The sequence below is a fragment of the Canis lupus genome, chromosome 6 (assembly GCF_011100685.1).
Source record: "Canis lupus familiaris isolate Mischka breed German Shepherd chromosome 6, alternate assembly UU_Cfam_GSD_1.0, whole genome shotgun sequence".
Classification (NCBI taxonomy): Eukaryota; Metazoa; Chordata; class Mammalia; order Carnivora; family Canidae; genus Canis; species Canis lupus.
Genome location: NC_049227.1, coordinates 14,511,606 through 14,523,827, shown reverse-complemented (window position 1 = coordinate 14,523,827; position 12,222 = coordinate 14,511,606). Strand labels below are relative to the sequence as shown.

Here is a 12,222-nt window from a genome sequence, read left to right as displayed (position 1 = left end):
GCACACATTAGCTTCTTTGGTTTGAAGATCACCCTGTAATTACATCTCTAGATAAGCCTTAAGTATAGATTTTCAGTTCCATTTACAACCGATAGGATCCATGGCCTCACTCTTAACTCTGTAATAACAGAAAATAATCATGAGCTATCAACAGAACACTATCTAACATCAAGCACAGCTATGTTCCAAATCTCATGTGACAGATGACTGGAAGGTCAAAACTGCTCCCTTAAAATTGGTTTGGTTAAAATAACCAACATGTCAGCCTGAAAGCTGGAGGGGAAGACCAGTTGTCCATGTGCTAAGAATCCCCAATAAGGACCAGACAGGCCTCTGGATTTTTTTGACCGATAGAAAAAGACATTTTTGTTTCTTGGCATTATCAAAGGACCAACCATGTGTGTCCAGGTGTAAAAGTAAATTTGCTTACTTAAAGGCAATTAGCCAACAAGGTAGTAAAACCCCAGCTGTTTTTCCAGACCCTGGAAGTGCATTTACGCTTCTGCTCTCACACAAACCCACCGTAGCAGCAGGTGCAAAGTGATTCTGAACCCAAGAAACAAAGACTCTGCAGGCCAGAAGTTTCAAAGCGCTTAAAAATACAGAACAGCGGTGGAAGCTTCTTCGAAGTCCTATTCACCTTCGCAAAAACTAATGACACAGGAAATAATCCTACAAAAGATCTCAATTTACAGAAATTTAACATAATCTCAGATATTTTACCACAAAATTGCTTAACCTGCAGTCCACACAGCATAAGTAGGCCCACTTTGAGGCTTAGGATGGCAAGGGACCCCTTTAAACTATGTGCATGTGTTGAACAGGACACATGCAGGACACTTTCTAGTGCCACAACTTTCAGATAGAGAGCATCCTGACCAAGGTCTCTAGCCAACCACTGCATTATGACTAGTCCTCTGCACTAGAAAGTTCTCTCTAGCTCCTGCACTCCTTAATGATCCATACTATTAGAATTCTCTGTCCTAACTGGTAGAAACGCATGGCATGGAGATGGTCTCTCTCTCTCTCTCTCTCTTTTTTTTTTTTTTTAGATTTAGATTTTTTTTTTTTAAAGATTCCACTTACTTATTCATGAAAGATGGAGAGATAGAGAGATAGAGAGAGAGAGAGAGAGGCGGAGAAGCAGGCTCCATGCAGGGAGCCCAACATGGGACTCGATCCCATGACTCCAGGACCACGCCCTGAGCTGAAGGCAGGCGCCAAACCGCTGAGCCACCCAGGGATCCCAGATGGTTTCATTTGGATGTTTCTCTCCACCTGCTAAAACTCCATGGAGACTTCAGAGGCCAGCTTAAATCATACTTCCTTCACAGGCTTTTCCAGGTAGCTCAGCCAGAATTAATCTTCCCCATTCTCACTGAACCACCAGTCTCCTTTTACAAGGACATTAACATGCCATACATTCAGACTCTATGTTAAAGAGTACAACCATCTCCCCAGCTAGTTACAGCACTTGAAGGGTCGATGCTGGGCAGGATGCCCCATTAACTAACCCCTACCCCACAGTGGCGAGCACATCACCTTGGGTATATGATCAGAAAGTATTTGTTGGTTTTTGTTTCAGTGTCAACAAGAGACCACTAACTCTAATAATCTCATTCTTCACAAGGTTTCTATATCACCCACATAAGCATACACTAGGAGGTCCCATCTCTGGGTGGTTAAATGATACACTCACACAACTCTGTGTAAGGTAGTGAGATTTTCTGTCCATGAAACAAATGCTAACCTTTCAAATGGCTTATCTTGTATTTAATTCCAGCTGGATGTGGGATTTGTTCCTCACAAATGGCTCCTGAAAGTACAGGTGAGGAAGGTGGAGGCCCTGGGAAATAAAGCCAAGCCGGTCTGAAGCCTGCCCACAAATGCCGAGGTACCTGCCATCACCAGAGTATTACCAAGCAAGTTCATACACACAAACTTTAGGGATAGCCCACACAGGGAGGGAAAGACCAGCATCTTCAAGATTATAAAAAGGAAAAGAATGAATAAGAAGTCTTACTGGGAATATTTGTGGGTGGTCAAAGCAATGAGTAGAGTCAAATAATCCCTGCAGAGGGTAGTGTGAGGTGATAAAGTTAAAAATGATAGCCTGAAGGAGTCCTGGACCTGGAATAAGAAGACCAGGATGATGGAAACTTCTGGTTCTGCCAAGATGGAGTAGCCCCATGCCTCCTGAGTCCTCTCCCTTACCACTAGAGATGCTCATAGGAAAGATGGTAGAGACAAGAAGGCAGGCTGCTGGGACTTCAGGACCTGAGGAACCATGTGGTGGGGAGTTCCCAGGTAGCCTTACTGCTTACCTGTCCAGGACAAGGCGCTGCACAGTCTCCGAGCTAGAACAGCCCAAAGGCACAGAGGGAAAGAGCTAGAGAAAAGCTTGTTCTCCCTAGCAGAAGGACTGGGGAAAAGGTGGTCTTACAACAGAAAACCACTTTGGCAACACCTATCCTATTCTAGCCAAATATTAACAGAAAAGTTGCATACATCAGCCACCGAGGTTTTGGCAGGGTAGAAAGAAAAGCTGATCTTCCGCTTCCCCTTCCTGCCCTGAAGAACCAGGAAGCATCCTCTAAGTGGCCCAGGTAATGTTGGCAGGGCCAAGCCAGGATCTCCTCTCTTAAGTCTGGAAGTGCAGGAGGTGCTCCAATTCCCCAACCAGGTTGGTGTTAGTGGGAAGCAGGGCCTTCACCCCGATCCAGTCCCAGAGGCAGGAGAAGGGGGTGGGAGGCTGGGCTGGTTGCCATTCTGCTGTTCCTGATACTCCCTGGGATCAACCAGGCCGGGAAGAGTTGATGTCACATCCCACTCAACAGGACTCAAGGACTCAAGGACTCAAGGACTCAAGGACTGGGAGGTCAGTAAGAAGAGCCACTGACCCTCCTATCACCAGAGTCTCAGAGGGAGGGGACAAAGAGTGGGGCTGAAAAAAATATTTGAAGAAATAATGGCCTGAAACTTCCCAGGTTTGACAAAAGGCACAAATGTACATTTTCGAGAAGCTGAACAAACCCTAAACACAATAAACTGAAAGAAACCTATGTCCAGACAAATCATAGTTAAACTCTGGGAATTAAAGGACCAATGTGCAATCTTAAAAGCAACTAGAGAGACAGGACACATTTACTTACATAGAAAGAGCAATTCAAATGACAGTGAATTTCTCATCTGAAATGAAGGCAAGAATAAAGCACATTTTACAAGTACTAAAAGGATGTGTCAACTGTGAATTCTATAACTGGCAAAGAGATCTCAAGGATGAAGGGGGCTACATCCTTGGATATAGAAAAGCTGAATTTGTTGTGGCAAGGCCACCCTTAAGAATGGTTAAATGAAGTTCTCCAAACAGAAAAGAAAAGGTAACGGAAGGCTCAGCGCCTCAGGAGGAAAGACCATCAGAGCAGGTAAAAACACAGGCAGATATAACTATCTTACTTCTCACAGATTTCTTTTTTTTTTTTAAGATTTTTTTAATTTATTCATTTATGATAGAGAGAGAGAGAGGCAGAGACACAGGAGGAGGGAGAAGCAAGCTCCATGCCAGGAGCCCGACGCGGAACTCAATCCCGGGACTCCAACATCGTGCCCTGGGCCAAAGGCTGGCGCAGAACCGCTGAGCCACCCAGGGATCCCCTCTCACAGATTTCTTAAATCATATTTGATGACTGACATAAAACCATCTGATGTGGTACTCAATGTATAATAACAAATACTTAAAAACATATACATATATTTAAGAAGTGGGGGGATCCCTGGGTGGTGCAGCGGTTTGGCACCTGCCTTTGGCTCAGGGCGTGATCCTGGAGACCCGGGATCGAATCCCATGTCGGGCTCCCGGTGCATGGAGCCTGCTTCTCCCTCTGCCTATGTCTCTGCCTCTCTCTCTCTCTCTGTGACTATCATAAATAAATAAAAATTAAAAAAAAAAAAAAAGAAGAAGTGGGGAGGGTAAAGGGATCTAAATGGAAGTTCCCACGTTTCACTCATAGTTGTAAAACACTAATGCCAGTGCACTGGGATAAGCTATGCATGTATACTGTAAACCTAGAGCAATCAAGAAAAGTAAACAAAGCTTTAATTGACATACTAAAAAAATCAATCACCAATTGATGAAGATGGAATCCTAAAATATGTTTAACTCACAGGAAAGTAAAAACAAAACAAAACAAAAAAACAAACAGAAAAATAACAAAATGGGAAACTTATGCCCAGCATATTAATTACCTTACCTTAAATGTAAATGGCCTAAATACACACATTAATTAACAAAGACTGACAGAACTTAAAAAAATACGACATAGGGATCCCTGGTTTGGCGCCTGCCTTTGGCCCAGGGCGTGATCCTGGAGACCCGGGATCGAATCCCACGTCGGGCTCCCGGTGCATGGAGCCTGCTTCTCCCTCTGCCTGTGTCTCTGCCTCTCTCTCTCTCTCTCTCTCTCTGTGTGTGTGTGTGTGACTGTCATAAATAAAAAATAAAAATAAAAAATAAAATACGACATAACAATGTGCTATCTGTAAGAAGCTCATCTCAAAGCAACAATGTGGATAGGTTTAAGGGATGGGGAAATACACAACATGAAAACATCATTTTTTAAAAGTGGCTATATTAAAATATCTGGGGCAGCCCCGGTGGCGCAGTGGTTTAGCACCGCCTGCAGCCCAGGGTGTAATCCTGGAGACCCTGGATCGAGTCCCATGTCAGGCTCTCTGTATGGTGCCTGCTTTTCCCTCTTCCTGTGTCTCTGCCTCTCTCTCTCTGTCTCTATGAATAAATAAATAAAATCTTAAATAAAATAAAATATCTGATAAAGTAGGCTTCAGAGCAAAGAAATTACTAGAGGCAAAAAAGGATATTATACAATGACAAAAGGATCAATCCATCTGAAAGTCCTAATAATCCTAAATGTTTATATACCACACAACAGAGTCTCAAAATGCACAAAGCAAAAAGAGAAAGAGACAAATCCACAATTATAGCTGGGAGACTTCTACATCTTATTCTTAGCTAATGACTAAACAAAAAAAATCAGCAAGGATACAAAACTCAATACCACCATCAACAGTAATACCTGACATGTGTAGAAAACTCCATCAAACAACAAATACATGTTTTGTTCAAGTGCCCATGAATATTCACCAACAAAGGCCCACAGAATATATACTATGATGGGCCATATTCTGGGCCAAAAGACAAATCTAAAGTATTTAAAAGAACTGAAATCATCCAAGGTATGTTCTCTGACCTTAATTAAGTCATAGACATCAATAACAGAAGGATAAGAGGAAAGTCTCTAAATTCTTGGAAACTATAACACACCTCAAAATAATCCATGGGTCGGGGATCCCTGGGTGGCTCAGTGGTTTAGCGCCTGCCTTTGGCCCAGGGCGCGATCCTGGAGTCCCGGGTTCGAGTCCTGCGTCAGGCTCCTGGCATGGAGCCTGCTTCTCCCTCCTGTGTCTCTGCGTCTCTCTCTCTCTATGTCTATCATAAATAATAAATAAATAAATATTAAAAAAAATAATCCATGGGTCAAAGGAAATATCTGAAAAGAAATAAGAATACACATGACACTGAATAAAAGCTAAAGTACAACATATCAGAATATGTTGGACACAGCTAAAACAGTGCCATGTGGGAAATTTATAGCACTTAAAATGCTTAAATTAGAAAAGAGGAAAGGTCTCAAATAAATAATCCAAATCTTTACCTCAAGAAACTAGGGGGAAAGGGCAAAATAAACCCAAAGGAAGTAGAAGGAAATAAGAACAGAAATATGTGATATTGAAAAGAAGAAAGCCATAAAGTTATTGAAACAAAAGCTGGTTCTTCATGGGCAAAAAATAAATAAATAAAAGTGATAAACCTCTAAGAAGACTGTAAAAATAAAAGATACAAATCATCAACTCCAGGAAAGAAACAGAAAATATGCCTCTCACCATTCTCATACAACATATTACCAGAAGTTCTAGCCATTGCATTAAGGAAAGAAAAAGAAATAAAAACAATGCGTATTGGGAAAGAAGAAATAAAACTGTCCCTATTTGCAGAGAACATGATAATCTGTGTAGAAAATCCCAAGGAGTCTATAGGAAAGCCCTTAGAACCATTAAGTTTATTCGGCAAGTTTACAGGACACAAAATCAAGACCAAAATATCAATTGCATCACTGTATATGAACAAGGTGCATGCGGAAACTGAGAATAAGAGCATAGTATCATTTACAACTGCTCTAAGGAAAGTAAGATACTTAGTATACACTTGAAACACATAGAGTCTGAGAATTGCAAAATGCTGATAAAGAAATCAAAGAAGACAGAAATAAAGACATACCATGTTCATGGACTGGAAGACTCGACAAAGTAGAGAGGTCATTTCTCCCCCAAAATGATCTATAGGTTTAATGCAATTGCTATCAAAATTCCAGGAAGATTTTTTAAAGATTTTATTTATTCATGAGAGACACACAGAGAGAGGCAGAGACATAGGCAGAGGAAGAAGCAGGCTGCCCGCAAGGAGCCCGATGCAGGACTCTATCCTGGACCCTGGGATCACGCCCTGAGCTGAAGGCAGATGCTCAACAACTAAGTCACCCAGGCGACCCAGATTTTTTTATAGACACAGACAAGCTTATTCTAAGATATACAGGGAAAGACACGGGTCCTAGAATAGCCAAGCCCATCTTGAAAAAGGAAAATGAAGTGGGAGAAAGCACTCTATCTAATATTAAGGCCTACTGAATAGCTACAATCAATGGAATGTGATAATGGCAGGAGAGATATACAGATCAGTGGAACCTAGAAATAGGCACATACAAATATGCCAAGTGATTTTTGACAAAGGTGCAAAAGCAATTCAATGGAAGCAGCACAGGCTTTTCACCACATGGTGTTGGAACAACTGAAAATTCAAGGCAAAAACAAAAGCAAAAACTATAAACTTCCAAGTAAACATCACACATTTTCATGGGATAATTAATTCAAAATGGATTAGGAACTTAAATGTATAATGTAAAACTAAGCTTTTATTTTTATTTTTTAAAAATATTTTATTTATTTATTCATGAGAAACACAGAGAAAGGCAGAGACACAGGCAGAGGGGGAAGCGGGCTCCTTGAGGGACCCCAGGATCACAACCTGAGCCAAAGGCAGACACTCAACCCTGAGCCACCCAGGTGCCCCAAACTACCAAACTTTTAGGAGAAAAAAATAAATATTGGGACCTAGGGATAGGCAAAGAGTTCCTAGTCTTGATATCGAAAGCATTGTTTATAAAGGAAAAAAGCTGATAAACTGTCTTCATCAAAAAAAGTTTTGCTCTGGATGAAAAGGAAAGCTACAAACTGGGAGAAAATACTTGTAAAACATAATATGTGACAAAAGACCAGAATCTAAAATGTATAAATAAAACCCTCTCAAAACATTCACCAACAATAAAACACAATGAACAACAAGCAATAAAAAACAAGGAACCTAGGTAGAAAATAGATAAAAAACATGAAGAGTCATTGCACCAAAGAGGATATATGGATGGCAAATCAGCACAAGAAAAGATACTTTCCATCATTAGCTGTTAGGGAAATGAAAATTAAAACAGTGATGAGCTAACTCTTGCACACCTATTAGAATGGCTGAAATAAAAAAGGGACATCAAAATGCTGGCGAGGATGTGGGGGAACTGGATCACTCAGACGTTGCTGGTGGGAATGTAAAACTGCACAGGCACTCTAAAAAGTTTGGCAGTTTCTTGTAACATTAACCATGTAAGTGTCATACAACTGAGCAACTGCACTCCTGGGCACTTATTCCAGATAGAGGAAAATGTGTGTATGTGCAAATACATGTACGTGAATGTTCATAGCAAATTTATTCATAACAGGCAGAGAACTGGGACAACCCAGAAGCCTTTTAATGGGTGAATGGTTACATGGTGGGCTGTGGTAAATCCTTACCATGGATGCCACTCAGCAAACACAAGGCACAAATTACTGATTTTCAATACACATACAATAATGTGTGATTCTCCAGGGAATTTTGCAGAATGATAAAAGAGGTGACATTCTGCATGGCTTCATTTACATAATTACCTGGAATGAATAAAAATTATAGAATTGGAGAACTAATCAGTTATCACCAGAGTCAGGGAAGGGCAGAAAGGAGTGGCTATAAAAGGCAACATAAGGGATCCTTAATGGTGATGGGAATATTCTGTATCTTGATTCTGCATTGTCAATATTGTGGTTGTGAAACTGTATCACCGTTTTGCAAGGTATTACCATGGAAGGTAACTGGGTAAAGGGTACATGGGCTCTCTGTGTTATTTCTTACAACTGGATGGAACTCCACAATTATCCCACAATTAAAGTAAAAAAAAAATTTTTTTTTAAGACTAGGTTTTGCTCCCCACTCTGCCATCTACTAAATTAGGTAGCTGACCTTGAGTAGATTTTAAACTATCTTCAATTCTCTCATTGGCTAAATGGGACAATACCATCTAAAGCATGATAAAAACTAAATGTCACTCACGAAGGACAGGGCAACGTGCATGACACATAGTACTTCAAAAACAGCCTCTTAACACCAAATCTATGTGAAGACATAGATATCACGCTAAACGGTATCATTCAAATGTCCATTACTAAAGCCATTACAAAGCAATTAATTTAAAAGGTCTATTCCCAAATCGATTGGTCTAAAAATGGTGTGGCAAAAAGAAGAATTTTTGGTTTTAAAAATTGGAAGATGAATTTCCAACTAGTTATTGAAATAGTCACAACAGGTAAAGTGAACTTAAAATAGAACTACAGTTAGTAAAAGGTTGGGAAGGAAAATAGGATGCTAACAAATTTTATTTCTTTTGATTGGGAAGGCAGTACAAGTTAATGTTTCTGCGCAACGGGAAAAGGTTAAGACTGAGTTTTCTAAAATGCACTCAACACAACGACTTAGATTTGAGAGTCTATGTTTCTAAACATTTTCTCCACCTCCAGAGTTAAAAGAAAGTGGGAAGGAGTCAGCCAAATCCTCATATTTTTATACCTGCTTGGTTTGGAGGTTCAGAAAAGCAGCAAAAATACAATCTGGCTCTGTGATAAAGACAATGACATGCACTTTACCCCAGAAGATGAGGGGAATTTTAAGCACACAGTGGATCCCTTGAATCACACTGGGCTCCTAGCCTTAAAGTTGATGAAGTACTGGCCAGAGCTGACTCACAGAGAGGCTTTTGAAAGAGGTGAAAAGGAAAGGAGGGTTTTATCATTCAAATGATTCTCTTCCTTTCATTCCCGGCAAGATTCTAAAAGAGCTATTTCTATTAAAATAAATTATTTTAATAACAAATACAGAAAGTGGGAATGCCAGTGCAAGCCTGGAAGGAGGAAGGCCTGGGAGTTCAGACCCAGGGTTCCAGTGCTCAGATCCCAACGAGGAGCCACTTTCCTGCGAGGCCTGGAGCGTCTTTCTCATGGGTGAAGTGAAAGAAATGTACTAGATGGGTTTCTACAGCCCTCTGCTAAATTTAAAGTCCCTTGGGGCACCATAAAATGTACTCTCCAGACAGCTGTCTGGTATGACAAACTCTCCTCTACCTCTGCTTTGAGACATACCTGTAATTTGCTTTCCCCAAAATGGGCCTGGGAAAAGAGTAGGTGAGAGGGCAGGGCAAGGAGTAGGGAGAAACTAAAAAACACAACCAGAAAACCCCCGAAATGACCTTAGGTGCAGGAGAGAATTTACTTTCTGCTGCTCGTGATCAATTTTCTCCAGATTTCCTTTCTTTGGGGCCCCTTGGCACAGACTCACAGTAGAAAGAGACTAGAACCCAAACTTTGTCAACTCTACAGGTTTTGTGCCCCTCCCCCTTTTCCCCCTCCAAGAATAAGAGGAACAAGGAATAAGAGAGCCAGGCGATCGATTACACACCACTTACGAGATACACTGAAAGTTGCAAAGCAAGGAGTTAATTTGTATCCTGATGCAGACCAACAAAACAATTACAGGGCCGCGGAGGAAATGTGAACACTGGCTGCGTATCTGAGGATATTTAAGTAAGGGGGAACTAATTCTTAGGTCTGATAAGGGTACCGTGGTTGTTTTTAAAATGAGGCCTTATCTGCTGGCGGCATACGCTTAAAATACTTTCTAACGAAGTTATACGAGGTCTGCGATTTGCTTCAAGCCACGGGGCAGGGGTCTAGGTGAAAGCAGCGTCCAGGAGCAGACCAGCGCCGGAGTTGGGGGAGGGGGCGTGGGTACGCACGGCTTGTTCTAGTCGCTACTTTGTGTCGGTCTGAAATTCTCCTAACAGGCAGTTCCACACAGGAGAGACTTGCGGCGGGTCTGCCCTCGGGTCTACACCGCTCGTGGGAGGGCAAGGAAAAGAAAGGCTCCCGGACCCCAGGGGGCGGGCAGTGTGGGAAGCGCGCAGAAGCCATCCTGCAAGGGCGCGTCCGCGACGGTGTCCAGGACCCGGCCCTCCCAATCCGCCCAAGCCGGCCGGCTTTTCCGCCTCTGCGTGCCCCCAGCCCTCGAGAAGGGACAGGCGGATGCCAGGGTCCGCCTGCCGCGGAGACGGGGTGAGCACCCACCCCCACCCCCCGCCCCCAGGTCAGGGCCTCCCCAGGCCAGCACCCCCCCAGGGCAGTGCTTCCCCAGGCCAACCCCCACAAGCCAAGCCAGGTCCCCCCCAAGACAGGTCCCCCCCAAGACAGCGCCCCCAGGTCAGCGCCGCCCCCAGGCCAGCGCGCTCCCTCCAGGTCAGGGCCTCCCCAGGCCAGCACCAAGCCCCCAGGGCAATGCCTCCCCAGGCAAGCGCCCCCCCAGGTCAGGCCCCCCACCCAGGTCAGCGCCGCCCCCAGGCCAGCACCCCCCCAGGTCAGCACCCCCACCCCAGGGCAGTGCCTCCCCAGGCCAGTGCTCCCCCAGGTCAGCGCCCCCCCCGCAGTGCTCCCCCAGGTCAGCGCCCCCCCAGGCAGTGCTCCCCCAGGTCAGCGCCCCCCCCAGCAGTGCTCCCCCAGGTCAGCGCCCCCCCCGGCAGTGCTCCCCCAGGTCAGCCCCCCCCGGCAGTGCTCCCCCAGGTCAGCGCCCCCCCCCGGCAGTGCTCTCCCAGGTCAGCGCCCCCCCCCGGCAGTGCTCCCCCAGGTCAGCGCCCCCCCCCCCGGCAGTGCTCTCCCAGGTCAGCGCCCCCCCCAGCAGTGCTCCCCCAGGTCAGCACCCCCCGGCAGTGCTCCCCCAGGTCAGCGCCCCCCCCGGCAGTGCTCCCCCAGGTCAGCGCCCCCCCCAGGCAGTGCTCCCCCAGGTCAGCGCCCCCCCGGCAGTGCTCCCCCAGGTCAGCGCCCCCCCCCCCCGGCAGTGCTCCCCCAGGTCAGCGCCCCGCCCGGCAATGCTCCGCCAGGTCAGCGCCCCCCCCGGCAGTGCTCCCCCAGGTCAGCGCCCCCCCACGGCAGTGCTCCCCCAGGTCAGAGCTTCCCCAGGCCAACCCCCACCAAGCCAAGCCAGGTCCCCCCCAGACTCCCCTCACCCCCACCCCAAAGCCGGGGGCACTCGGCCGCCGGGAGCTGCGGCCAGACCCGGGCCCGCACCTGCGCGCACCTGGGCACACCTGGGCACACCGGGCCGCAGGTGCGCGGGCGGGGCCGCGGAGGCGCGCGCACCTTGAGGATGTTGTCGAAGATGGTGTCGCGGAACTCGAGCAGCGCCTTCTGGTCGAACTCGCGGCCGTGGATGATGCGCATCTGCTTGAGGAAGGTGGACTTGCCGCTCTCGCCCGCGCCCAGCAGCAGGATCTTGACCAGGCGCCGCACGGCACGCCGCTCCCGGGCCAGCCCCGCGTCGATGTCCCGGCTGCGCCGCCGCGCCTCGCGCTCCGCGTCGCGGGCCCCGCCGCCGCCCGCCCTGCGCTCGCGGGCCCCGCCGGCCTCGGCCGGCAGCAGGCAGCGGCTGAGGGTCCGCACCACGCCGGACATGGCCGCTCAGGCCATGGACCCCGCCGCGGGCGAGGCGAGCCCCGCGCGGCAGCCGGCCGCTCCCTCAGGCCGCGTCCGTCCGCCCGTCCGCCGCCGCCGCCGCCCCGAGGCCCGCTCTCGCCCGCCGCTCGGCCCCGGCGGAGGGGCGGGGCGCGCGCCGCCGGAGCCCGCCGATTGGGCCGGCCGCCGTCCATCCGGGGGAACGCGCCCTCCGATTGGGCCGCGCCGCGCCGG

General features: G+C 46.8%; 1 protein-coding gene across 3 annotated transcripts in view; it reads right to left on the bottom strand.

The window, feature by feature from the left end:
* The window catches only part of GNA12 (G protein subunit alpha 12), a 107,480-nt gene extending 95,492 nt beyond the window's left edge, over nt 1–11,988 (bottom strand). Inside the window, exon 1 of one of the 3 annotated variants that reach the window (XM_038539604.1) lies at nt 11,677–11,988. In XM_038539604.1, coding sequence (XP_038395532.1) covers nt 11,677–11,988 — 312 coding nt within the window. Of the gene's footprint in view, nt 1–5,341; nt 5,372–11,604 lie in introns of those variants that run through there. The other 2 variants (XM_038539605.1, XM_038539606.1) reach the window with 2 other exon arrangements.
* Nucleotides 11,989–12,222: the final 234 nt, after the last annotated feature.